This window comes from Talpa europaea (genome assembly GCF_964194135.1).
Source record: "Talpa europaea genome assembly, chromosome: 9".
NCBI lineage: Eukaryota > Metazoa > Chordata > Mammalia > Eulipotyphla > Talpidae > Talpa > Talpa europaea.
Window position 1 is genome coordinate 55146320 of NC_140076.1, and position 23757 is coordinate 55170076.

The 23757-nt window shown below is 43.8% G+C and overlaps 1 protein-coding gene across 3 annotated transcripts in view; it reads left to right on the forward strand.

Moving 5' to 3' along the window:
- Nucleotides 1-23757, forward strand: part of WLS (Wnt ligand secretion mediator) — a gene marked incomplete at its 3' end in the record, with an annotated part of 134142 nt that overhangs the window by 99380 nt on the left and 11005 nt on the right. For 2 of the 3 annotated variants that reach the window (XM_084241596.1, XM_084241598.1), the window contains one exon: nucleotides 5620-5911. The exons of the other annotated variant lie outside the window; for it this stretch is intronic. In XM_084241596.1, the coding sequence (XP_084097722.1) occupies nucleotides 5620-5729 (110 nt within the window). Of the gene's footprint in view, nucleotides 1-5619; nucleotides 5912-23757 lie in introns of those variants that run through there. 3 annotated transcript variants of the gene reach the window in all.

Genomic DNA, 23757 nt, shown 5'->3' on the forward strand with positions numbered 1-23757 from the left:
CCCCTGTCTTGGTGGCTAGCTACCCGAAGTGTCACTTTTACTTCTGGAGGCTTCTAAGGTCTCCTGCTGCTGTTGCATAGGAAAGGTAGCATTAGCTTTTTATTGCCTCAATAAATGTTTGGTTTGAGTTATGAGGCTTTGACAATGGCTGCCTTTTATTGAGGTCTCTCACTGGTTGTGTCAGATGACCCACCACAGCCAGCCTGACTTCGGATATGTGAGTGGTGGTGGAATGGGTCTTGCCATCAGGCTGGAGCCAGACTCTGAAGTAGGTGTTGACCACCTTTTCCTATTCCCATGAAGATGGAAGCAGATGATAAGCCATTTCCAGCCTGGGATTCCTGCCTCCCCCAGGGCTGCTGTCCTACAGTGAGTTGGTCTTTCTCTGGCAATTAAAGTCATTTTTTTTCTGAGTTGTAGAATCCTGCTCCTAGCATCATGATAGGAGGTGCTAGGTCCTTCTTGGGAAGACTTTCTACTTCCTGAATGTGTTGGTTTGGGAGGGCTACTATAACAAAGATCACAGAGTAGGTGGTTTAAAAGATAGGCATTTATTTATTTTCTCCCAATCCTGTAGACTGGAAACCCAAGGTCAGATGTTAGAGGGGTGGGTGGGTAGAGTTCTTCTAAAGTTTCTCTCCTTGGCTTGTAGGTAGTTGTCTTATCTCTATACCTTAGTGTGGTTTTCTCTCTATGTGTATCTGGGTCAGCTTGGATGGGGGCCCACCCCAATGACCTCATTTTAATTTAATGACTTCCTCAAAGACCCTGTCTCCAAATATGGTCACATGCTGAGGTACTGGGAACTAGGACTTCAGCAAGTGAATTCAGGGTGGAGAGATACAGAGTAGCCTATAACACTAAAATTTCACTCAAAACTTCTGGGTCTTAATGTATCTCCTTGCAGTTGTCTAGCCTGGAGTGCCTGGAGGTATTTTGGAGGAGGATGGGGAGTGGTTCATCCCAAGCCTCCTATAAGCCACCTTTGTGGTTGAAAGGGATTGAGACATGGGTAGGGACCAGGAACCCTGAACCCTGTTCCATAACCATTTTATGCATCTTTCTGGATGTCTCCCACACAGATACTAATTGCAGCAGGCTGATGTTAACCCTTAGCTAGAAAGAAAGCACACCTAGTGGGGTATTGCTGGGCCAGAATTGGGTAGCCCTTATTGATATTAGAAGGCACTGGCGTCTCCCAGATCCTGTGAAACAACCTTGGAATCATCTTAGCAATTTTTTCTTTTTACTGAAGTAGCCACAGCTGTGATGGTCATTAGTGACGGTCATTAAAATGCATTAAAATTCCCAAACCTTGTTCCACCAAGGCCCTTGTGCCCCATGCCCCAGAAGGAATCCTCAAAGCTGACCCATCCCAAGGAACACCTGTTTTCTACCTGAGGGTTTATTGCTTAACCCCAATAGGGAAACTCCAGTGCCAGAGTGCTGGCCTAGACTTAGCCATGTGGAGCTACGCAGGGAGGATCTGGACTGGCCTGTATCAGACAACTCTTAGGTGTCTTCATGAGCACTTACTACATATCAGAATACTGTACTGGATATTAATATTCTTTAGGCAAGAAAAGAAAAACCCTACCATCATCTGTTTAATAATACCCAAAGTATAAGAAGGACATAATCTTAGAGTAAACAACAGTCCTTTGCATGGAATCATTTGACTTTACAAATACCACAGTCTCCTGCTGTGAACCAGGAACTTCATTACAGAGAGTAATAAACTTCCCGTTATTTGAGTTCAGCTTTGAAGGTGAATAGGTCAGTCAGTAGGGGACTAGAAAAATTCCACAGAAGAGAATAAAATGCAGAGTTTCAGGGAAAGACCATAATCTCTGGAAGTAGACACAGATGGTTTGGAGTCTTTGCTCCCAGCCATGTATATGACTTAAGAAACAAAGAGGAACTCATGGTGTGGGAGCCCCCTGAGGTCCACATCTGAGTAATGGGGTATTGCAGGGACAGAATCAGGTAGCCCTTGATATTAGAAGGCACTGGCCTCTCCCAGATCCTGTGAAACAACCTTGAAATCATCCTAGCAATTTTTTTTACTAAAGTAGCCACAGCTGTGGCTACTTTAGTTAATGATGGTCATTAAAATGCTGCCAGTCTTGGGATGCTGTGCTTTTTGTTACATGGCCAGAATAAGAGTCATGTAACTTCTGGGATCCAACTGCCCGCAGTTAGAATTGAGCAGCGACTACATACCTGGGAGTGACACCAGAGATAGGGTTGCATTGATCATCCTTTGAGATGACATCTGACCCAGAGATTGGCCTCATTTTGCAACACTCAGAAACCAGCCTTCCTATTTATTAGTTAGATGAGATGAAGTGACATCATAACCAGGGAAAGAGTCTTATTGTAAATTGAGGAATTCTTTCCATTCATTTCTTAATTTATTTTGCCCTATTATCCTTCCCCTCCCTGCTAAATAAGAAACACTACATTTGCAAAAGGGTTTTTTTTTGTCTTAGATGGGAAGAGACTTTGAGCCATTTGTGCTGTGAGCAGCAGGAGCCAAAAGAGGAGGAGAGTAACAGATGGAACAAGACCTTGGCAGAAGTGGGAGTTGATGGAATTTGGAAACTAATGGAGGGATCCCCTTTCCTGATATGTTACTGTCATAGTCCCACATCCATGCCCTAAGGGAGAAAGTTAGCTTTCCAGGTACAATAAGACCACATATGAATCATAGACTTGCTATTCAGAGTCCTCTGGGTCCTCATCCCAGCTCTGCTGGGAGCAAGCTGGGTCACATTAGAAAAATTAATTGCCTGTTGGAGCCACAGTATCTTCACATCTTATAAGGAAATACAGGCCCAAATAGTGCATGCAGTAAATACTTACAAACAACCGTTTTTATTATCAATGCACTGATATAGTACACTATAAATTCCCCTTTAATCAGATACAAAAGTAAAATTAATATGCTGAACAGCTCATCCACATTATTATATGTATTAATATAAATGACTGTGACATAAAATGCACATGGACTCATAATTTGCTAGCAGTCTCATTGGCCGCTGAAATCTCAAGTATTTGCAAAGAGTCAGCACAGCCTGAAGGTTGAGAGCCTGAACTCTGGAGCTTCCTTGTTCTGGTTTGAATCCCTATTGACCAATGTCGACCTGTGGAGAGTTATTCAGTCTCTTTGTACCTCAGTTTCTTCAGCAGAATGAGAATGGAGAAAATAGTACCTCTCTCAAAAGGAGTATTAGGAGGATTAAGTACACTAGTGTTTGTAAGGAGTTTAGGACAGTGTCAGGCAGTTATATAGCACAATAACATAGAGCCCCATTAAAAATAAAGAATCCGGGCCTCCCCGGTGGCGCAGCGGTTGAGCGCTGGGTTGCGAAGCTGCCCGCGGCCTCTGCAGCACCGGTTCGATCCCCGGCTGCTCCCTGGCCACCAGAGGAGGGTCCCACTTGGCGCGCAGACCTCTCCTGCCCCTGCTGCTCCCCTCAGCAGTGTACTTCGGTCCTTCTGCCTGCTCTGCTCCCCGCTCTGGCTCTGGTGAATTCTCTCACCTTCCCGCGCTTCTGACTGTACCCAGTGCATGTATAAACAAAACAAACAAATAAATAAATAAACATGCCTCTATTAAAAAAAAAAAAAACTTTAAAAAAAAATAAAGAATCCAAAGTAATTTTCTCTGTTTCAAGTGCTCAGTAGGATCATAAACATTTTCTAGAACTCATTGTCCTGGAAACTTAAGTTGATTCCAATGAGCACAGTTTAAATTTAAGGTTCAAAACCTGATTTACATTCTGGTATCTATTTCTAAGAAGTCTCCAATGAAAGGAATTCCTTAGGTAAACACTTAGAGGTGTTAATGGGTCTACTGGGGTGGTCAGAACTCTCTTTGAAATGTTGATGACTAACACAGACATGCAGATCAGAAACTGGCTTTGAAGTTTTGATTGCTCAGTTAGATATGCAAATCCAAAACTAGCTTTGACCAAGAAACATGAGGCTTAAGCTTGCCCTTGATTGAAGAGAAACTGGAAGTTGCAGCAAGGAGAATGCCAGTTAGTGACCTGGGAAGATGCAGGCATTGTACTGGATCAGCCTGGCCCCAGGTGGCCTTCTAGATAGTCCCCAGCCTTCTTTGCACCCTGTGGGTTCATGCCTTGATCCAAGGGCAGAAGAAGCCTGACATGCTGGAAACTAAGCTAATTCTCCAGTAGTATCTTCTTTGTCCCAGTCGTGTGGATTGGGTCCTTGTCAAAACAACCCCAAATGCCATTAGCAGTCTTCTGCAATAGCTAATGACCCTGCTTCTGAGAGGAGACAACCCCTTAAGGAAAGAACTGCAGGCCAGCATTTAATAAAAAGACTGATTCAGTACTCTGCCTGTGAGAAATTGGGTCTTCAGTGAAAATCTAGTACCATGTGGCATACGAGAAAGGCATCGATCAAGAGGTGTGTACTGACCCCATGGCTTCTAAGGCCACCAGATTCATTAATGCCCAGCAATTCTTAAACCAGTGAGGAAATAATAGTCCTGGGGGTGGGGCCAGTTATGTTCTAAGTTCTGCTGTGGAATCTCAATAGAAAACAGTACTTCTGTGTTTAATTCCATGCTTGAACTCAGGAATATTTCAGCCCCAGAAATAAGAAATAATATGGGCAGAGTATAAATACAGAAATCCCAGGCGTACCTTTAGCCTTTTGTTCTCCAGCACCCTCTCTGCACATGCCCACATGGTCCCACTGAGCAGGGCTGGGTCCTGGCCTTTTCCACTTTCCATTTGCCTGTTATACATTCCTTTAATTGTCTCAATGGCAGGTAGCAAACTTTAAGCGTTTGACTTGCAGAAACTTTTGTCCTGTTAATTGAGAAAAGGGCATATTATGCCATTTTAGCAGAGGCACACCCCAGTCCACTGACAAGGTCAACACACTGGTGGTGTGTATAGCCCTAGGGACAGCAGGAAGTTCAGGGCACATTTCTGGTATTTTTTCCTCAAGAAGAAAACACTTAGTGGTTCCCAAATATTATGTGTAATACCCTGCCTGCTCTGGACAGATTCTTATCTGCTTTCTCACGCTCTAGCTGCCTTGTCAATTATTCACAGCAAGTGTGTGCGTGCCTGCCCTCCCTGTTGGTCGGAGGTGTGCTGTGCTGCCTCGGCCCAGTTCCAGGCTCTGTGATGTGTCTGTTCCTCCACCTGGAGCAGTTACCTTACTTCCCTCCCAGCGTCCTCAACTGAGAGCTGGCAGGATCAGAGTGTGCCCCCCACCCCCGCCCCAGGGCCTACAGGGTCAAATAGAGTCACTTATAAAGCATCAAGAATAGCGTCAGGCACAAAGGGAGCTCTCATTAAAGGTTAATAATTACTACGAATAATAGAAACAGTGAACTGACTCATCTATCTTGAATATCTCTTCCCTGGCAGACACAAATGCTGTGAAATCACAGCAACATCCGAGTGAAAAGGCTGAGAGTCAGCCCTCCTTATAGGTGTTGTGTGCCTTGGTTTCTCTTTTATAAGCTCAGGATGTGGAAGAGGGCTGGCATCGGGGCGATTGTTACTGAGGTGAATCCAGCTTCTGTTTCCTTCTCCAACACATCTAATGCCAAAAACCCTGTTTCAGGCGATCTGGGTGTCCACAGTGGGGAAGAACTCCAGCTCACCACCACTATCACCCACGTGGACGGACCCACCGAAATCTACAAGTTGACCCGCAAGGAGGCCCAGGAGTAGAGGCTGCTGCACCCGGCTGGGACTGTCCCCCACACCCCAGCCTCTCTCACTAGAGTGGGGAGTGTGCCAGAGCGAGCTCCATGTGCAAACGAATGCTCGAGTCTCTTAGCTGTGGTTTCTTGGACCAGTGCGTGAACGGTTGTCAGTTTACCTCCTACGGTAGCGCTCGGAGGAAGATCCCTGCAGCCACTAATGCATCGTGTATGATAAAAAAACAAACAACAACAACAACAAAAAAAAAAAAAACCTCTGGTATGACACATTCTCTGTGATGGTTGTTAATTAGTGACATAGTAACATCTGTAGCAGGTGGTTAGTAACCTCATGTGTTGGGGGTGTACTGCTTGGGGGATGGTTCGGGCCAGATGGGATCTGTATGGAGTGGAATATTTGACTCATTTTCCTGTTTTAGATTCTAGGATAGATTTTAACATCCTTTGCAGTCCAAGAAAGGTTGGTGTCATAGTCTTCTCACTTCTAGTCCATGACCACTTTTTTTTTTCCTATTTATATCACCAAGTAGCCTATTGAGGTAATATTTAAGTTGTCAATAGATATGTGTCCCTATTTTTTATGGCATAATATAACTGAATTTCATAAGATCTATTACACCAGGGGCATTTCAGCTTTGAAACCAAATGTTGTGTGTCCAATACTAACCAATCTGTTGGATGTGGGTTTTAAAAAATATTTGCTAACCTACCCAAGTAGGATTTATTGTATTAAATGACCTTTGGGTCTGAAAGCTTTTTTAACCTCTTGCTTAAAATGTGTTTTCTTTTGATAAGATGCTTCAAGCCGTCACCAAAAGTTTATTCGATCTTTCAAATAAACCTGTATGTACATGCATATATGTATATGCACGCGTCGCCCTCCTGCTCAGCCAGCACATGCATGTAGATTCTTTTCCATGTTGAGTCTATGGGGTGGGGAGTGGGTAGGGAATGTAACTTTATGAAAAATTAAAATATTTTGCCATCAAATCAGTATGTTTGGGGGCAGTATCTATTTCTGGAACTAGGATGACACTTTCTGTACTGAGTTGTTAAGTTCCCTATGGGATGGCATGTGTGGCTATATATGCATATATATATATATATATATATATATATATATATATATATAGTAACTTAGCCTGAAGAACAACATTACTAGGACATTCCTTCACTTCCATGGAATGTTGAATTAACCAGGGCAGCTCTAAGGGGTCACAGCACTGGAAATTCAGGGCATTTTCCCTAGAGCATTACTGTTTACTCATCTAAGTCTTTGCTTTTTCACTTCATGGCTAGACCTCAAACAGATGCTTGTCTGGTCATCAATCAGCTATGATCAGGAAGTCAGTCAGATGGCTGCTGGCCGCTCAACCTGTGGGTTGGGGTTAGTTCCAAAGAATGGAGAATCACTGATGCCCCCTAGTGTTAAAGTGGTTAGGATTCAGCACTCGCACCAAAAAATGAAGACTCCATTTTGAGCTGGGCAGAGAAGACTTCTACCACAATGGACAAATGATGGGTTTGGATGGCAGGGACTGAGACTTAAAAGTCCTCTCATTAGAAATGAGAGGTGAGGGCCTCCCTGGTGGCGCAGCGGTTGAGCGCTGGGTTGCGAGGCTGCCCGCGGCCTCTGCGGCGCCGGTTCGATCCCCGGCTGCTCCCCGGCCACCTGAGGAGGGTCCCACACCGCGCGCAGACCTCTCCTGCCGCCCGCTGCTCCCCTCAGCAGTGTACTTTGGTCCTTCTGCCTGCTCTGCTCCCCGCTCTGGCTCTGGTGAATTCTCTTACCCTCCCGCGCTTCTGCCTGTACCCAGTGCTTGTATAAATAAATAAATAAATAAATAAATAAATAAATAAATAAATCTTTAAAAAAAAAAAAAAAAAAGAAATGAGAGGTGAAACAGACCATGCAGGGAAGGATATTTGGACATTGTCATTGAGAATGAGAAATACAAGTGGGGCAGAGCATCAGAGTATCAAAGAAGAAAAATGGCAAGAGTGGTAAACCACTCCGCAAGAGGTGGAAAAAAAGAAAATGAGTTGATGAATCAGAATAAATGCAAGATAATGATGAAGCCAAAGAACAAACCAGATCCATGAAAAAGGGGAACAATGTTAGATATCCTGAAAGTCTGGATAGCATTTAAGGATCAAGTAACGTCTATTGGAATTGGTGGTTTGGCTATATGAGGCTTTCTCGGGTCAGAAAGAAGGGGTGCAGAATCATGGGTGATCATGATGGGCATGAAAGCGATAAGATGGCGGCTCCAGGAGGAGAGGGAAGGAAGCTCTGTGCTGGTAGGCTGGGAAAGAACTGGACTGAGGGGTGAGAACAGCTATGAGTCAAGATGATGAGAAGGTAACAAATCCCATGGGAGGTAAAGAGAGTTGGAGTCAAGAACATAAGTTGATGAGATAGTTTTGAATAAGTGAAAAGATAATTTTTATCCTACGACAGGAGGGAAATAGCAGATTTTGGAGGAGAAACTGGAGGTCAAAGGAGAGAGGTTGTAGCCTATCCCTCCATGTGTTCTATCTTCTCCACAAATAAATGGGTGTTGGAATTCTACTACCAATGTCCTCAGTTTCAAGACTGCAGGGTGAGCACAACCATTTCAATCCATGAAAAGCTCAAGAAATTAAGAGTGAGAGAAAGACAACAAACCTAAAAATACGAATTATTGACTGTGTACAAGTTTTACAAATCATCTAAATTTTTTTCTAGTAGTTTTGAAGGCTGCTATAGAAAAGTGTAATGTGTCCTAATTATCTGTTTTAAAAAAATTAGAAAATCCAAGTATGCAATGGACAAATCTTCTAAAAGTACTGGTTTATATTGCTTAACCTATTGGTTATTCTAGGTGCTCGTCCTACATTTTCCATGCAGGAGAAGAAAACAGCCATACTAATGAAGTGGTTCTCTGTATGATTGCCACTTCTGAGAGCTGAGATAAAGCACCCTTCGCAATGTTCTCATGCCAGAGTCCTTCAGCCCACATCTCAGAGCTGGAGGAGCCCTTGGAAGTCAAACCTAGAGATTCCTGTAGGTACTTTTGCAAAAGTTAAAAGAAATTCAGAGGGGAGATTGGTCTTGGGTCTCACACTCACCTTGGCAGTTCCTGAAACTTTATCACTCTCTCAAATGACTCAGGTTTGAGACTGACTGGTCAAACTAGGGAATCTCAATGAATTACAATTCCCACGCAATCTTTTACAACAAAGTTTACACCCTATCTTGTGACTCCATCATCCAACACATTCCTTCTTCCTATTCTTGGGTAACTGAGAGGGAGAAAAGAGAACATAGAAGCAATAACACACTAACCATGATGAAGTCGGAGCAATCACCCTGTGCCTCCAGAGAAAATACACACTACTCTCTAAAGGTACCTAGCCTGGTAAGGGAATTCAATCAGGGAGGATTAGTGGATGAGCCAGTGGACACACCTCGCTAATCCCAAACTCTCTGAGTGTTTGAAAGCCTAGATTCTTTGGGAACCTCTTCCCTGACCCAAGCAGACTTTGCTCCTTTTACTGACAGCCATTATCTGGCTATGTTAGTGCACTTGGTAATGACTTGTGGTGCAGTATGACTCGGTGATGCTGTGTCTGTGTTGCTGGATTGCAAGGATCTTTCATCTATCATGCTACAGGAATCATCCTGACCTCCACAAGCTCGCTCTCGTCCATCATGTATTTGTATGTGACTGGTTTTGTGCTATATGGGTAATTTGGTTGAGACTATTTCAGCAGAGTCATTTCTTCTGACATCAGTCAGTTTCCAGGCACTCCTTGAACTGCCTAGTGTCTGGACCTTCCTGTCTCTGTGGCAATGCACTTAGCTGTCGTTTGTTGAGAACTCCCTTCATTACTGAGACCAGACTTTCCCTGGTGACTTTGACCCTTTGACCCCCTCCATGGAGGCCCTGTCCCCATCAGGCTGCTATTCTCTAGACCCACATCTTGGTTCTTCAGCTCCTTCTCCAGACATGGTCTCCAGTCCCTCGTGATTGCTTGCCTGTTAACTGCATTCTAGTTACTGTTCCAAAAGATGAACTGAGGCTACAGCATTGCTCTGTGGTCACAGATTAGTGTAAAAATAATACCTCAACTAGGACTCAACATCCTAAGAAAATGGCACTAGATCATAAAAAAATAACCATTTTTTTTTTTTGCTTCTCATGGCCATGTAATCACTAAAATGCCTATTGTTGAAAAAAAATTAATGTCACCAATATGTTCATTTGTATTCAGTCATATTTTCCAACTAAATTCTAGAACTTTGCATGTATCCCTGTGATAGTTCACTTTTCTCACACACAGATTCAAGCGGTAAAGCACATCTTTTAAGCACAGTTTGAAATATAAGAAATTAAGGCATTTTTACATGCAAAATTAGTTTCAAATGCTGGATAATTTACAAATATATAGTCATCCAAGATCAGAAAAGTGTTCCTTGGCCTAGACTTACTTCTTTTGTTCATCCCTTATATGCACACACCATTGCTGAGAAACTTTTTTTCTGTGTGTGTTCTGTAATGGAACTTTATAATTTATGTGTCTTTTCCCTAATAACACTGCTTCACAGTCACATAGTGGGTTTCCTACTTCACATAATAAACACATGAAGGTCAGAGTGGTGAATGACAAAGTTGTAACTAAAAGGAATTTTGTTTTTGAACTGCAAGTCTCATTGGAGCAAAATTACCTTATTGGGAGATGTTATTCCAGGCTAAGAAAAAGCTGCCTGCTCCCCACCTCCAGCGGTGGCAAGCGTCTGCCCTCTCCTGGCCAAGGGGAGAATGACAGCTACCCCGGAGCAAATCCTCAAGATGGACTCGAATCTAGGGAATTTGTACTTGCTTCACAATTATTACTGCTTTTTAGTGAGTTCCTGTTCTGTGTATAACTTTGCTTTGGGATCTTCAGGGAAGCTTCTCCCTCTCGCACCCCCTTCACCTATATGGTCTCTGAAATCTTCACCAACTTTGATTCTAAAAATCACCAGAGACTTTGTTAATGGCATCCTCTAGCCATAGAGGCTGTATATAGATGCCTAATCTGGATCTGCTGTGGGCGGGTGTGCTGGTATTACTGTCGATGGATGAGAGATACAGGTAGATCTGCTGTTAATTGATTCGGTGTTGCCACAGACCTGTGGCTATTTTGAATTCCTTGGAGGCTCTGAACTCCCTTGAATGGCTCCTGTACCCAGCACCTCCTCCTTTAGGGATGAGTCAAGGTTGGGATGGGGCCATGCAAGCAGACCTCTCTTAAGGACACGGAGGGGCTGGAAGTTACCTACAGGTAGGGTAGGTAACATGGGATTTTCCCACTGCTTGGCACTTGGCCCACGTTCCTCAAGCACTGGCTAGATAGAAATTTCTCCCATGGCCTCCCCGGTGGCGCAGCGGTTGAGCGCTGGGTTGCGAAGCTGCCCGCAGCCTCTGCAGCGCCGGTTCGATCCCCGGCTGCTCCCCGGCCACCGGAGGAGGGTCCCACATGGCGCGCAGACCTCTCCTGCCGCCCGCTGCTCCCCTCAGCAGTGTACTTCGGTCCTTCTGCCTGCTCCGCTCCCCGCTCTGGCTCTGGTGAATTCTCTCACCCTCCCGCGCTTCTGACTGTACCCAGTGCTTGTATAAATAAATAAATAAATAAAAATAAAGCTTTAAAAAAAGAAAAAAAGAAATTTCGCCCAGGCATCGCACAGTTTAATTGCCCGACTCCCATGAACTGACAATCCATGCTTTAAAGATTATTCCTTTGTGTGTGTGCTACTTCACAAAGGTCCCTGGAAGTGGGTAGGATCATGTTCTTAGCCAAGGTCTCCCTAAAAGCTGACACGGAGGTGAGGGTTTGTGTGCAAGTTTGAAAAGTGGTCTCAGGAAGCAGTGAAAGGAATGAAGAATTGAGGCTGACGAGGGAAAACTGAAGAAAGGCCACCTCTGGGCGCTGCTGCAGATGGAACCTCAAAGGGTAAGGAACATGCTGAGGAATGTCCCCTAAGCATGAAGTTTACAGGGCACCCTCTTTGTAGGTGAGGGTCACGTGGGCTGTTACTTGCCTGCAAGGGTCAGCTACCTAGGAAGGAAGCCACATATTTTTATCTGATCTTAAAAACAAAATAGGCTTATTTTAAAAGTTAGGCAACACAGAGGAAAGGATAAAAGATTGATTATAGTCATACCACCTAAAAATAAATACTATTTAGATATCAGTGTTCTTATATGATTTTTTTCTATGAATATTCTCTACATATTCTCTACATTCTATACATATTTTTTCTATTTTAATGACTTTATTACTGTAGTCTCTGGTAAGGATGTGTCATTTGTTTACTAATCCTCTATTGTTGGGCATTTAAATGGTTTGCAAAGTAACACATGCCAAAATGAACATCCTTGGGTGCAAATCTTTCTGTATTTCTCTCTTGCTACTTTAAGATTAATTCCTAAGAGTAGAATTACTGGGGCCAAATTTCAGTCATTCATTTATTAAGTGTATTTGAGTATCCTGTATGGGCCAAGCACTGTTCAAAGAAACATCCCTGCCAAAGAGAGGTAAGGGGAGGTAGGGGGGAAGCAAGAAATTAAGAAAATGTGTTAAGGAAATTCTTTTCAAAGAAATATTTTCAAAAGAATAGTTTATTCTCCAGATCTTTGTTTTCCTTTGATATTTTAAATCGGAGTATTTCCCATTTGTCTCATATAGGTAGCCAAACTTTTCCAAATTTGCTGCTTGCTTTTCAAATTTGCTGCTTGTTTTTGTTGTCTTCTGGAGCATAGAGCTTTTTTTTATTTTTATAATCAATCTGTAAATCTTTTCTTTAGAGTTTCTACTTTTGCTATCATGCTTAAAAAACTTCCTCATCTAAGATAATTGGTCACCCATAGTTTTTCTAATATTTTAAATTTCCTTTTCTAGTTTTCTTTGTCAGTTCATAAGGAATATTGTTTTTCAGTAGGAATCTCAATTAAATATTTTTTTCCAAACAGTTACATATGTATCAGTTTTTTTATTTGAAGATTTATTTTTATTTATGTATAGAAGAACTGGGGTATAGGCCAGAGGTGCAGGGGGTAAGAGGATTCACCAGAGACAGAGTGGGGAGCAGAACAGGCAGATCTACTGAAATACACTGCTAAGGGGAGCAGCTGGCAAGACAGGAGAGGTCTGCTGCACCCTGTGGTTCAGCTCCCTGGCTAGGGATCAAACTTAGGCCACAGTGGCTGACAATAGATTGATAGACTTTAACCCTGTACCTCCAGGGAGGTCCAAGCATAATTTTTTTAAATAATCACAAAGGACAAGTTCTTAAGTAAATTGGGAAGGTTGTAGTAGTGTGCACCCCCTGAGTGGAGACTTTGGAGCAGTTATGAGGCTAATGCAGGAACCATTCCAGCTGCCAGCTAGCCCAGAAACTGCTAGCAATTAGATGTTTTGCGCTCCATTCCCGAGGGCTCTCCAGGGGCTCCCTGGGAACACACCTTTCACTTTCCCTATATAGACCCTCTCAGTGCCAAGCAAATTCTCCTTCCAGGGAAGATGGACTCAAACTGGGTCAGCATGAGAGCTGTGGGGAAACAAGTGAACTGAGGGCCAAATAGGCAGGGTGATTGCCTGTCCTCTATGCCCGGGCCTCACAGTTTGCTGCCCGGGGAAGCAGCAGTTTCTTTGTGCCAGAGCCCAGGGGATCAACATCTGGGCCAGAAGCTTACAGTTATATAGGGCTCCTCTGTGTGTAAAAGGGCAGCAAAAGTGATGGCTGGTGGGATGGACAGAGCAGGAAGCCCTGGCTGTTGTTCTAACCATACCAGTAATTGCTGTGTGCTCTTGGCCAAGTTACAGTATCTTTGGGGATCTAGTTTTATCAAATTCACTCCTCTTTTTGCCAGACACATGTAGCAGCATGCATTGGTTTGGAAGAATATTGTATAAGGATATCCATTCTCGATGTCAGGGTTTGCAGTGCAAGCTGCAATTGTCCAGATAGAACTTGGGAGTTTGTACCAATTAGTAGTGTGAGTGAGTGTGTGAATGAGTGTGTGTGTGTGTCTGAGAGACAGACAGACAGACAGAGGAGAAGGAGGTAGGGAAAGAAGGGAGGAAAGGGGACAGAGGGAAGCAAGAAGAGAGGAAATTGAAAAGGTGAACGTATGAGGACAAAATAATTGAAGCAAAGCACGTTGAAAATTTCAATTTCTTCGTCATTCTAGCCTGCACAAAGGTACCTTGGAGGTGGCAGCATTACTCATACAGGTGCAATAGTTACCTTTCAACCCAAGATCCAACTCACAAGGAGCAGTCCTATATATTATATTACCTTTGTCCAGAATTAGTCAGTCATAGCTACATGCTGCCCTCCGCTGGCCCAAATAGATATTGTCCACATCAGTTTTACCTGATTGTTAAAATAATTTTCATTTACCCAACAAGTATTTATTGTGCACCTATTCAGTACCAGACATATATTAAGGCGGACCAACAACAAACACACAACAATTCCTACTTTCATGGAACTTAATACAATAACAGCAATATAATATTTAACCGATATCTAACCTTTATAGAACCTTTTACATGTATGTGCTAGGAGCATTTTATTATTGTAACATATCAACTCATTTTAATCCTCCTTCAGTCCTACAAGGTAGTATGATTATAGTCCACATTTTACACATAAGGAAACTGGTGCACAGAGAGGTTCAACAATCAAACCATTTTTTGAGGTCATGTAGCTAAGGAAGTAAGTGCCTGGCTTAGCAGTTTGACTGCACAGCCTGTTCTTAACAACTCCATACACTGCCTTTGCAGACAAGTTCTAGTAGATAAGCTTCTCTTCCCGCCCCACATATTGTGTAGCTGGCAACATTATTAGGTAGAAAGGTAAAACCAGACTCTGCTCTTTTGGCTCAGCCACTCATGGGTGGCAATCTCCTAGGGGAAGATTCATGGACGGTGAGTGGGTACTTATGGGGCCCTACTACAAGTTGCCTATGTCCTCATCCTTCCCCCACCCTGGCCCCAGGATGGGAGGGTCGAGGAAGCCATGGGAGGGGCTAAATCTCCCAGCTGTTACTGCAGGTCTGGCCTTGTCTTGAGGTCCCTGTGATTCCTGCTTCTCCAGTTTCAGCCTTGAGACAACTTGGAAGCTGGTGATGAAACCGAAAGTTCTTCCCTGCTTGACCTAGATCTCAGACACAAACAGATAACACACAGCAAGAGGCTTCAGGCCAGCCCCCGGAGAGCCTGCTCTCCTGTGACAGGGCCTAGCAAAGGGCAGCGGCACACAGGGGAAAGGCGGTCCTTGAGGTTTTATATGTTAACTTCTTTTTATCATACAAAAATATGAGTTCTGTAGGGAGATGATGTGTTTTTAAATTACATCTTTGAAAAATGTCTTCAGAAATGCATTGCTACTTTTTACAGAATTTTATTTTGAGAACTGTGATTTAAATAGAAATAAAGAAGGAAAATAAAAGGCAGCTCTATAATGAAAATTTCACTTTACAGTAACTCAGTTGATCGTAAGCCTGAAGTCCTCGACATATACATCAGTAGACATAGGCTACCTTGTAGAGAAATAACAAATTGATTTGTCTCCCTTGTGTAGGTGACATTTCAGCTGCTTTCTTTTGTTCCCTTTCAATCACTACTTTAGTCTGTATGGGCGATTAAAGTAGTTAACCACAATTCTGTAAATGTTTTTGCATACATATTTTAGAGAGCTATAACTGAGTAAAGAATTAAGGCTATAAAGTTCCCCAGTAAGACTCGCATAGCATGCACAACTTTGGAATGGCGATATTTTGTATATGCAACTATTTATAGATATCAGGTAAGCCGTGGTAATTTCTCCAGCAATTGAGCTATGGTAGCTCAATCTCACGTGCTCCAAAATGATTGCTTTGGCTTCAAGTGACACACTGGAATGGAAGCTTCATTGATTACTGCTTATATGACTTCCCCCTTCACACAAGAATAACTAGTCCCTTTCAGCTGCAAAGATATTCCTCCACTGCTCCCCAGAATAAAGCATCATGTTGCCATCTGTACCTTCCCACCTACCTCCTCCAAACCTCAAATACACCATTGTCCATGAAGATCTCACTATGAAAAAAATAGTGTTTTTAAAAAAATACTCTTTAAAATATGCATTCACCTCTTCTTTGCCAGCCCAACTGTACAATATAACCATTACAAGATCATAAACATAGCATTTGAATGCACTCATGCTGATATTTTAAAAGCAAATTTTCAAGTCTTCTGTTATAGTATCCCAGCATCCCCTCTTATAACCCATGTCCAAATCACAATAATAACTCTTGCTGCTCTTTAGGAAACACTGAATATGTGCGGTACCTCACAGCAGCCCCATGACAGGTTTTGATTCATACCACATACAGATGAGTGCACCAAAGTTCAGAGAGGTTAAGTAATTTGCCCTGGATCACACAGCCAGAACAGAGGATGACACCATTACCAACACCCTCTTCTATGTCCTGAAGTGTGGAAAACATCATAAATTGAGTGATTCACCTCTAGGTCACAGGGACCCCTAGGTGTCATCTCAAGGAGCACAGACAATTTATCCCTGAGTTTAGTCTGACCTCACAACATCTCCTCAGCTCTCCTCAGTGTGTTGGTGTGATTTAGAGGCAGCAGATATGTGTCCCTGAGAGAGGGCTGGTTAGGCCAGATCTCGTTATCCCAGCTGCCAGCGGGAACAGCTCCAAACCCAAAGGAACCTAAGAAAGGAACTCTTGAGAAGCAGCCCTGAGCTGAAATGTGAGGCACCAGGGTTTGTCACACACACTATGTGAGAAGCTCTCAGCAGCCTGCAGGGGAGGAGGCAGTGTCATTATTCTGAACTAAAGAGAAGGGACTGAGGCCCAGGAATAGGAGGCTTTTCAGAGGCACAGCAGTAGGGGACCAGGGCTGAGATGAGAGTCAAGTGCATGTTCGGCCTACCTGCACTCCAGTACCCAGGACAGGCCCCGCAGCCTCTGCATCACCTGGGAGCACGAGAGAAAGGCAGACTCTCAGGCAAAACAGGCATCCCCTTCCAGCCCCGGGTCCACCTCTGGAGCAGTTCCAATCAGCCACCACCCGCCTGGTGCTGCCTTACTCCTGAGGTGGCACCTCCAAATTAAGGACAGGAGAAACAGTCTCCCAAAGGAGATTAAATTTTCTCGGTTTACCCGGAAAAAGCATGAACCCATCTGATTTCTGGTAGTTTGGCTGATGCACAAATCTGAATTGTGCCCATTGCTGGGTTGGGAGTCTTTGCAAAGCTCTCAGCTCTAGGGGACTGGCTTGGGGGTGTGGGGTGGGAAAACCCAGGGACGACTCTCTGGTTAGTTGGATCTCTACCAGTCACCTGCCACTTTGATTTCAGAAATCACATACAAGGGATTGAAGTGAGGAACCAAACCTGTGCCTCAGTTTCCTCGAGTGTAAAAGGATTATATTACCTCACAATGTTGTAAGAAGAGAGCAACATTGGCAAGTACTTGGGTGTAAGTAACTCTCAATAAGCATTAGTTACCATCATCATAGGTTTGCCTGAGAGTCTGCCTTTTCCTCATGCTCCCAGGTGATGCAGAGGCTGCAGGGCCTGTCCTGGGAGGTGGAGCAGACCCCTGTAAGGTGTTTGTGACCATAGGCCTTCTTGAATACCCTAACCAACAAATAAGGCTCCAGCATTTTCTCCAGTTGACATGTTCTTTTTATCAATAGAATGAATGCTGTGTTCCTTGTGGATTTTCTCACCCTGTAAACTCACCACCAATTTAAATCATAGTGAAGGGTTTGCTCTCTGTGACTCGGGGTTCTTATTACCCCATGAATATTGTCACAGAGTCAGTCATGGGCAGAGATACCCACCAGTCACACAAAGAAACCGTCCCAAAGTTTCTCCACCCTCCCTGCCAGCGCTGAGTCAAGACCTTTGCCCAAGCCCCACCCTCAACCCCTCCAGAGGCCAGGTTCACAGCTCCGGCAAAGCTGCCAGCTCAGCCCTGGCTCACTCAGTCTGCCCAGTCAGGTAAAGCTGTGAATGCCGGGGCCAGCGCCATCTTCCCCAAGCTGCCCCAGCAGGACACAACTTCACTGTACGTTTACACTTGTCGAGTCATTGCAGACAGGGGAATACATCTGAGAAGCATACCTCTTTTTTTAAAAAAAAGATTTATTTATTTATACAAGAACCAGGGTACAGGCCAGATGTGTGGGAGGGTGAGACGATCCACCAGAGACAGAGTGGGAAACAGAACAGGCAGACTGACGAAATACACTGCTGAGGGGAGCAGCAGGTGAGACAGGAGAGGTCTGCCGCGTCACGTGGGACCCTCGTGGGCCGGCAGGGATCGAACCAATGCTGCAGAGGCTGTGGACAGATTTATAGTGCGGCACTCAACCACCTGTGCCACCAGAGGAGGCCCAGGAGCATACATGTTTTAAGTGTTTCTTTTCTGAGGCCATTTTACTCTTAGTCTTTAACATGACAGCTGAGTCTAGGAGGGTCTGCTCTTGCTTGGGTGCTTAGCTACCATGAGAGTGGTTTGCGCCGAGTGGAAGTGCACAAGGCAGAACTTCTATTTTATTCCCAGCTGCACATCCAGACCTTGAACTGCATCTGGACCATGACTGTGGGATAACTGTGTTGCTAGGGATGTGCCCAACGGTGCCCTTTTCTGGGCATTTTCTGAATATCTCCTGTGCTGAGATGTAGTAGATTTGAGTCCTTATGTGATCCAGGATTGCTGCAAATGCACCAAAGATTTTGCAAACCATAAACTCATAAATCTTTCTTAAACTCATAAATCTGACTGAACTTACCCATAAGGCTACCCCCTATGAACATGTAGCTGTTTTTCTCTTCACAGGAGCTTTAGCCGTGTAGTGTCTGAGTGACTCATAGGAAGAGTGCTTCTGGGGGGTCAGGGGTGTGGGCACAGGTGGTCAGAAGCTCCAGTGAGAAGCAGTTTCTTTAAAAAGAGCCAGAGCATTCTTGGCCAAGTTCATAGGCAGCTAACTAAACCAGGTTCACAGATTCCGCCTCAAACTTGTCCTATGTTCTCATTGCCAATCTAGGCAGGGAGCCAAATTCCTTGCTCTTCAACAATTTGTCTGTCTGTCTGTTTTGACCCAAGAGAACAGGAGGAGATGCTAATCATTTCCATGGTAACTGCTTAGCAAGATTCTTAAGTCAGGGAGCATGGAGACCATGTCTCAAATTAGCTTCTGCCTTCAAGGAATTTACACTCTCTTATGAGCACGTCTCCTCATATAGAAGCTGTATAGTCAGTGGCCAAATGGGAGGACAGTGAATGCTTTTCAGTGACTCCTGAGCTGACACACTCTGAGTGGGCCTCCCAGAGAATTAAAAAAATGAGTGAAACCATCAAGTAGTTGGATAACAGAAAAGGATAAAAGAGTGGGAAAGAGTGTGAAGATGAAATTTCATGTATATTTTTGGGGAGGCAATGACTAAAGTAACCTGCATAAAGGAAAGTCTGGAGCGTGGGGGGTAGAAAAACAAATTGGAAGCAGAATGTAAAAAGTCTTGATGTCAGACCCTGGGGACTGGAAACACAGTCCCACCTCTTTAGAATGAGAGTTTGGGAGAAAAGGGCTATTAGGCACTCATGAGGCAGTGACAGAGTGAAGCCAAGGGTGGGTCACCAAATTGATAGGGAGCCAGAGAGCCTGGCCATTAGGGACAGTTGCACAGCTTGTGCACTGCACAAGAACTTGTGGCCAAGGGAGCAGGTGGCTGCTAAAATCTGGCTCTCTCTTCTCTTGTTACACTATGTGCCCTGAAAGGGGGTTGCCTTCTCCTAGGAGCTCCTGCCTCCAGTGCTTGCTGAGGCACTGGCTTGCCTTGTTCTGATACTCTCAAGCCCCAGGCACAGGGTCTTCTGGCAAGGCATGGTCTCAGCACAGTCAGCCTGTATGTTCCCAGTGTGTCGGAGGAGGGCACTGCTGAGCTTTGCACAGGAGACAAAGCCTAGAACTCGAGTTGAGTTGTGCTGAAAACACAATTAGAACCGGAGCAAGCCAGTTTACTGCTCCTGCGGGCTGACAGAACCAGCTAGGCAGTGTCTGTAATTGTTCATTTCACGGAATTCAACCAAATCTCACTGCCAGGACAGCTGGACTCCAAAGCAAGAAATAAGTGAGAACAGAACATTCAACATCTGTAGCCCTAAAGATCCTGAAGTCAGGACCAGCGGCCTCTGTCCCAAAGCCTTGGCAGATACTTGCAGGCTTCACAGAGCCTCCTGCTGCTTCAGCTCCCAAGGCCACACACATCACATGTGCGGGCAAAGTAGAGAAATGAGGCGGCACAGGGACTGTTAGAGCCAGCGTTCCTCATTAAGGCACCGCTGGCCTTTGGGTACTGCGTCCCATTATTGAAGGATTTTAGCACCCCTGGCCTCTACCACTAAAGGCCAGCAGGGATCCCCAAGTATTTTCTCCTACATGTTTCAAAGGCCCCCTAGAAAGGATCAAATCACCCCCAGTTGAGAACTGAGAACTGAGCCCCTCTCCTAACAGATGTGTAAATGGAAGCACAGCCACTCTTCCAGGCCACAGGGCAAGGAAGAGGCAAAGCAATTAGCACAGGGGATACCCATTCCTCCCCAATTTTTACCAGTCTCCCTCTTCCTTGTCCTCCATCATTCTCTGGAGTTCTGAACTAAGACCAGAACTCAGTGGCGCCACGGAACTAAATTGCTCAAATGGTCACAGCAATAAGTTGATATAAAAGAAAGAAGGACGGTCAGTTTTCTGACTTAGTCTGTTAGCCCTGGGCCCCACCTCGTGGCTGGGCGCACATGAACACAAGTCTCACATGGAGCCGCTGTTCCCTAGCTCCCCAACCCACTGTGCCCTCGCTCCCCAACCTGGTGGACCTGCCTCCCACACACCTTCTCAGGCTGCCGTGACTCACCATTTTGTTCACCTCCCAGACTGTTAGGGTGGGCCTTCCCCTCTCCTTGCTCGGTGGCTGTGCTGCAGTGAGTAGGTAAACTCACTCTTGGAGGAGGCAAGGCGGAAGACCTGGAGAGCAGGCAGTGCAGTGCCCGGTGCAGGAGCCACTGACTGGGTGTCCTGGCTCTTCTCTGCCTCTGTCTGGAGCCAGTGTGACCCTGGGTGGCCATGTGGCTCACTGCCAGTCCTGGGCTTCAAAGTCAGGGCTGTGATCTCCAGAAACAGAATTCAGAAAGGGTCCCTTGGTGCGAGGGGTTAAACACCACACTATGAAGCAATCCACAGCCTCTGCAGCACAAGTTTGATCCCTGGCCAGGGAGCTACCCACATGGCACAGCAGACCTCTCCTTCTTGCCCACTGCTCCCCTCAGCAGTGTATTTCAGTCAGTCTGTCTGTTCTGCTCCCCACTCTGTCTCTGGTGAATCTTCTCACACCCCACATCTCTGGCCTGTACCCCAGCTCTTGTATGCATAAGTAAATAAATCTTTAAAAAAAAAAAAAGAAAGGATCCTTTGGCAGATCCCTGGGGTTCTTGCATTAATAGCAAATAATAACCAATAAATACACCTTTGTTATTACAGCTTTTATTATTCCTTTAATTTCTTTAAAATGCTTATATATATAACATTTAGTGATACAGAATAGATATGTAATGTATATCTAAGTAATTACATGAAACAACAAAAGTCACCTTTAACTTAAGAATTAACATATTGCCTTTCTTGTCCGGCCCCACATAATCACTTTTCTGAATTTACTTGTTTACTGTTCCTTTTACTTATTTTTTATATATTATCACATATTTATGAATGTTTATACAATGTATTTCATCTTGCTCATGTCGAATAGTAGGAAAAGATCATATATTACAGAAGCTACCTTAAAATCTGAAACTGTGTGATTCATTCATTCAAATTGATGCCTATAGTTGTAGATGATTTATTTTCACAATCTTGTACATGTCTCCCAGCAAGATGTACAAGAACTTCTTGAGGTATGTATTAGGGATGGAATTGATAAGTCGTGGAGGGCCTCCCTGGTGATGCAGGGGTTAAAGACAGCACTATCAAGCTATTGCCAGCCACTGAAGTATGAGTTCGATCCCCGGTCAGCCAAGGAGCAACCCACATGGCACAGCAGAACTTTCCTGTCTCCCCCGCTGCTCCCCTCAGCAATGTATTTCAGTAGATCTGCTTGTTGTGCTCCCCACTCTCTCTGGTGAATTCTCTCACCCTCCATACCTCTGGCCTGTACCCCAGTTCTTGTATGCATAAATAAATAAATCTTAAAAAAAAAAAGTCATGGAGATAGCAAATTTTCAAGTTTTTAAAAATGTTTATCTTAATTATTTTATGCATACAAGAGCTGGGGTATAGGCCAGAGGTATGGTGGGGGGAGGGATGGCTGAGAGGAGGGTGAGAGGATTCACCAGAGACAGAGTGGGGAACAGAACAGGCAGATCTACTGAAACACACTGCTGAGGGAAGCAGCGGGTGAGACAGGAGAGGTCTACTGTGCCATGTGGGTTAGCTCTCAGACTGAGGATCAAACTCATGCCACAGTGGCTGCAGATAGCTTCATCTGAGACTTAACCCCTTATGCCACCAAGGAGGCCCCCCCTTATTGTAGTTTTAATAGATTTTGGGAAGGGGATCCAATGATATATGTGTTAGATGTATGTGTTCAGTCAACTATCTTTATCTGGAACCTGTAATCATTAGTTATTAATCTTCCTTTCTTATCATTATCTCTTTCTCCCTTCAGGTATATTTGGTTTATTTTCTTCAATTCTATCTTCCAATTCAATAATTCTTTCTTCTTTTTAACCCCTTTACTGAGTGTTATTTTAATTTTTCATTTATAAAAGCTATATTTGAATCTTTCTCAAATATACCATTTTAATCTATCCATTGCATGCTTATTTCTTTATTGATTTCATATATAGTTATTTCATATTTATATGTGACTATACCAATACTTAATGTATTAGAAGATTGAAATTTAGTGTACTTTGTTTCTTCTGCCTCTGGCTTATAATGACTTGCTTTCTTGTGTATTTGGTTATATTTTAATTTATTGACAGCTTTGTTGACCTTAATCGTGGAAACTCTAGAAACCCAAACTGAGGAAGTTTTTCTCCAGAGTGGAATTGCATTTGCTTTTGCATAGAGCCAGGGGGAGCTACCCACCCATAAAAGCTCAGGCCTCTGCTAGAATCCTAGCTGAATCTCCTCAACTTGTTACTTAGCTTTATATTGCTGTGTTAATATTGGAATTTGCCAACAGGGCAACCTAGTTTTCACCCATACTTACTACTTAATGCTGTGTGCTTAGATCTTTGATAGGGGAAAGGTTGGGAAAGGAAGAGTCATACATCACTTCTTGCAAGCCTGGGAATAAAATAAAAACTATGTCTCATCAGGTTACATTTACTTCTTAGAAGGAAGCACTCCATAGTATCTAGTTCTCCTTAGTGCCAGAAGTGCCCCTTAATACTTCACTATTGGCTTCTTTAACGTAGGGATTCTGATGTAACTTCTCAGGACAGAAATTATCTGAACTTCACAATCATCTCCACCTCTAGGGCTTGAATACCTTCAGCCATTGCCTTTCTCTGCATCCACAGCATCTTTGATGTGTTCATTTTTCCCAAGATAAAGAAAAATCTGTCAAAATCTTCCCCAGCTCTTTGAATTCTGTTTTACCTTCTCCAGCAAATAAACCCACACACCTGAGGTATTCAATATGGCAGCTTCTAGCTCCATGTGGCTACTAAACTAAGTTTAATGATGTATAGAAGGATATACTAAAGGAAAATGAAAATTACTCATAGTTTATTAACTAAAAAACTGATTAAAAATACAGTTTTGTCTCATTTTCATAAATGAATGGAAACACCACCAACACATGAACAGCTATTATATCTGAAGCGTGGGATTGAAGGATTTTTAAAATCATTTTCCTTGTGCTAATCTGTATTTTTTTTAACTTAAAAGTTTTTTATTTAAAAGCAGAAAATATTAAGAAACAA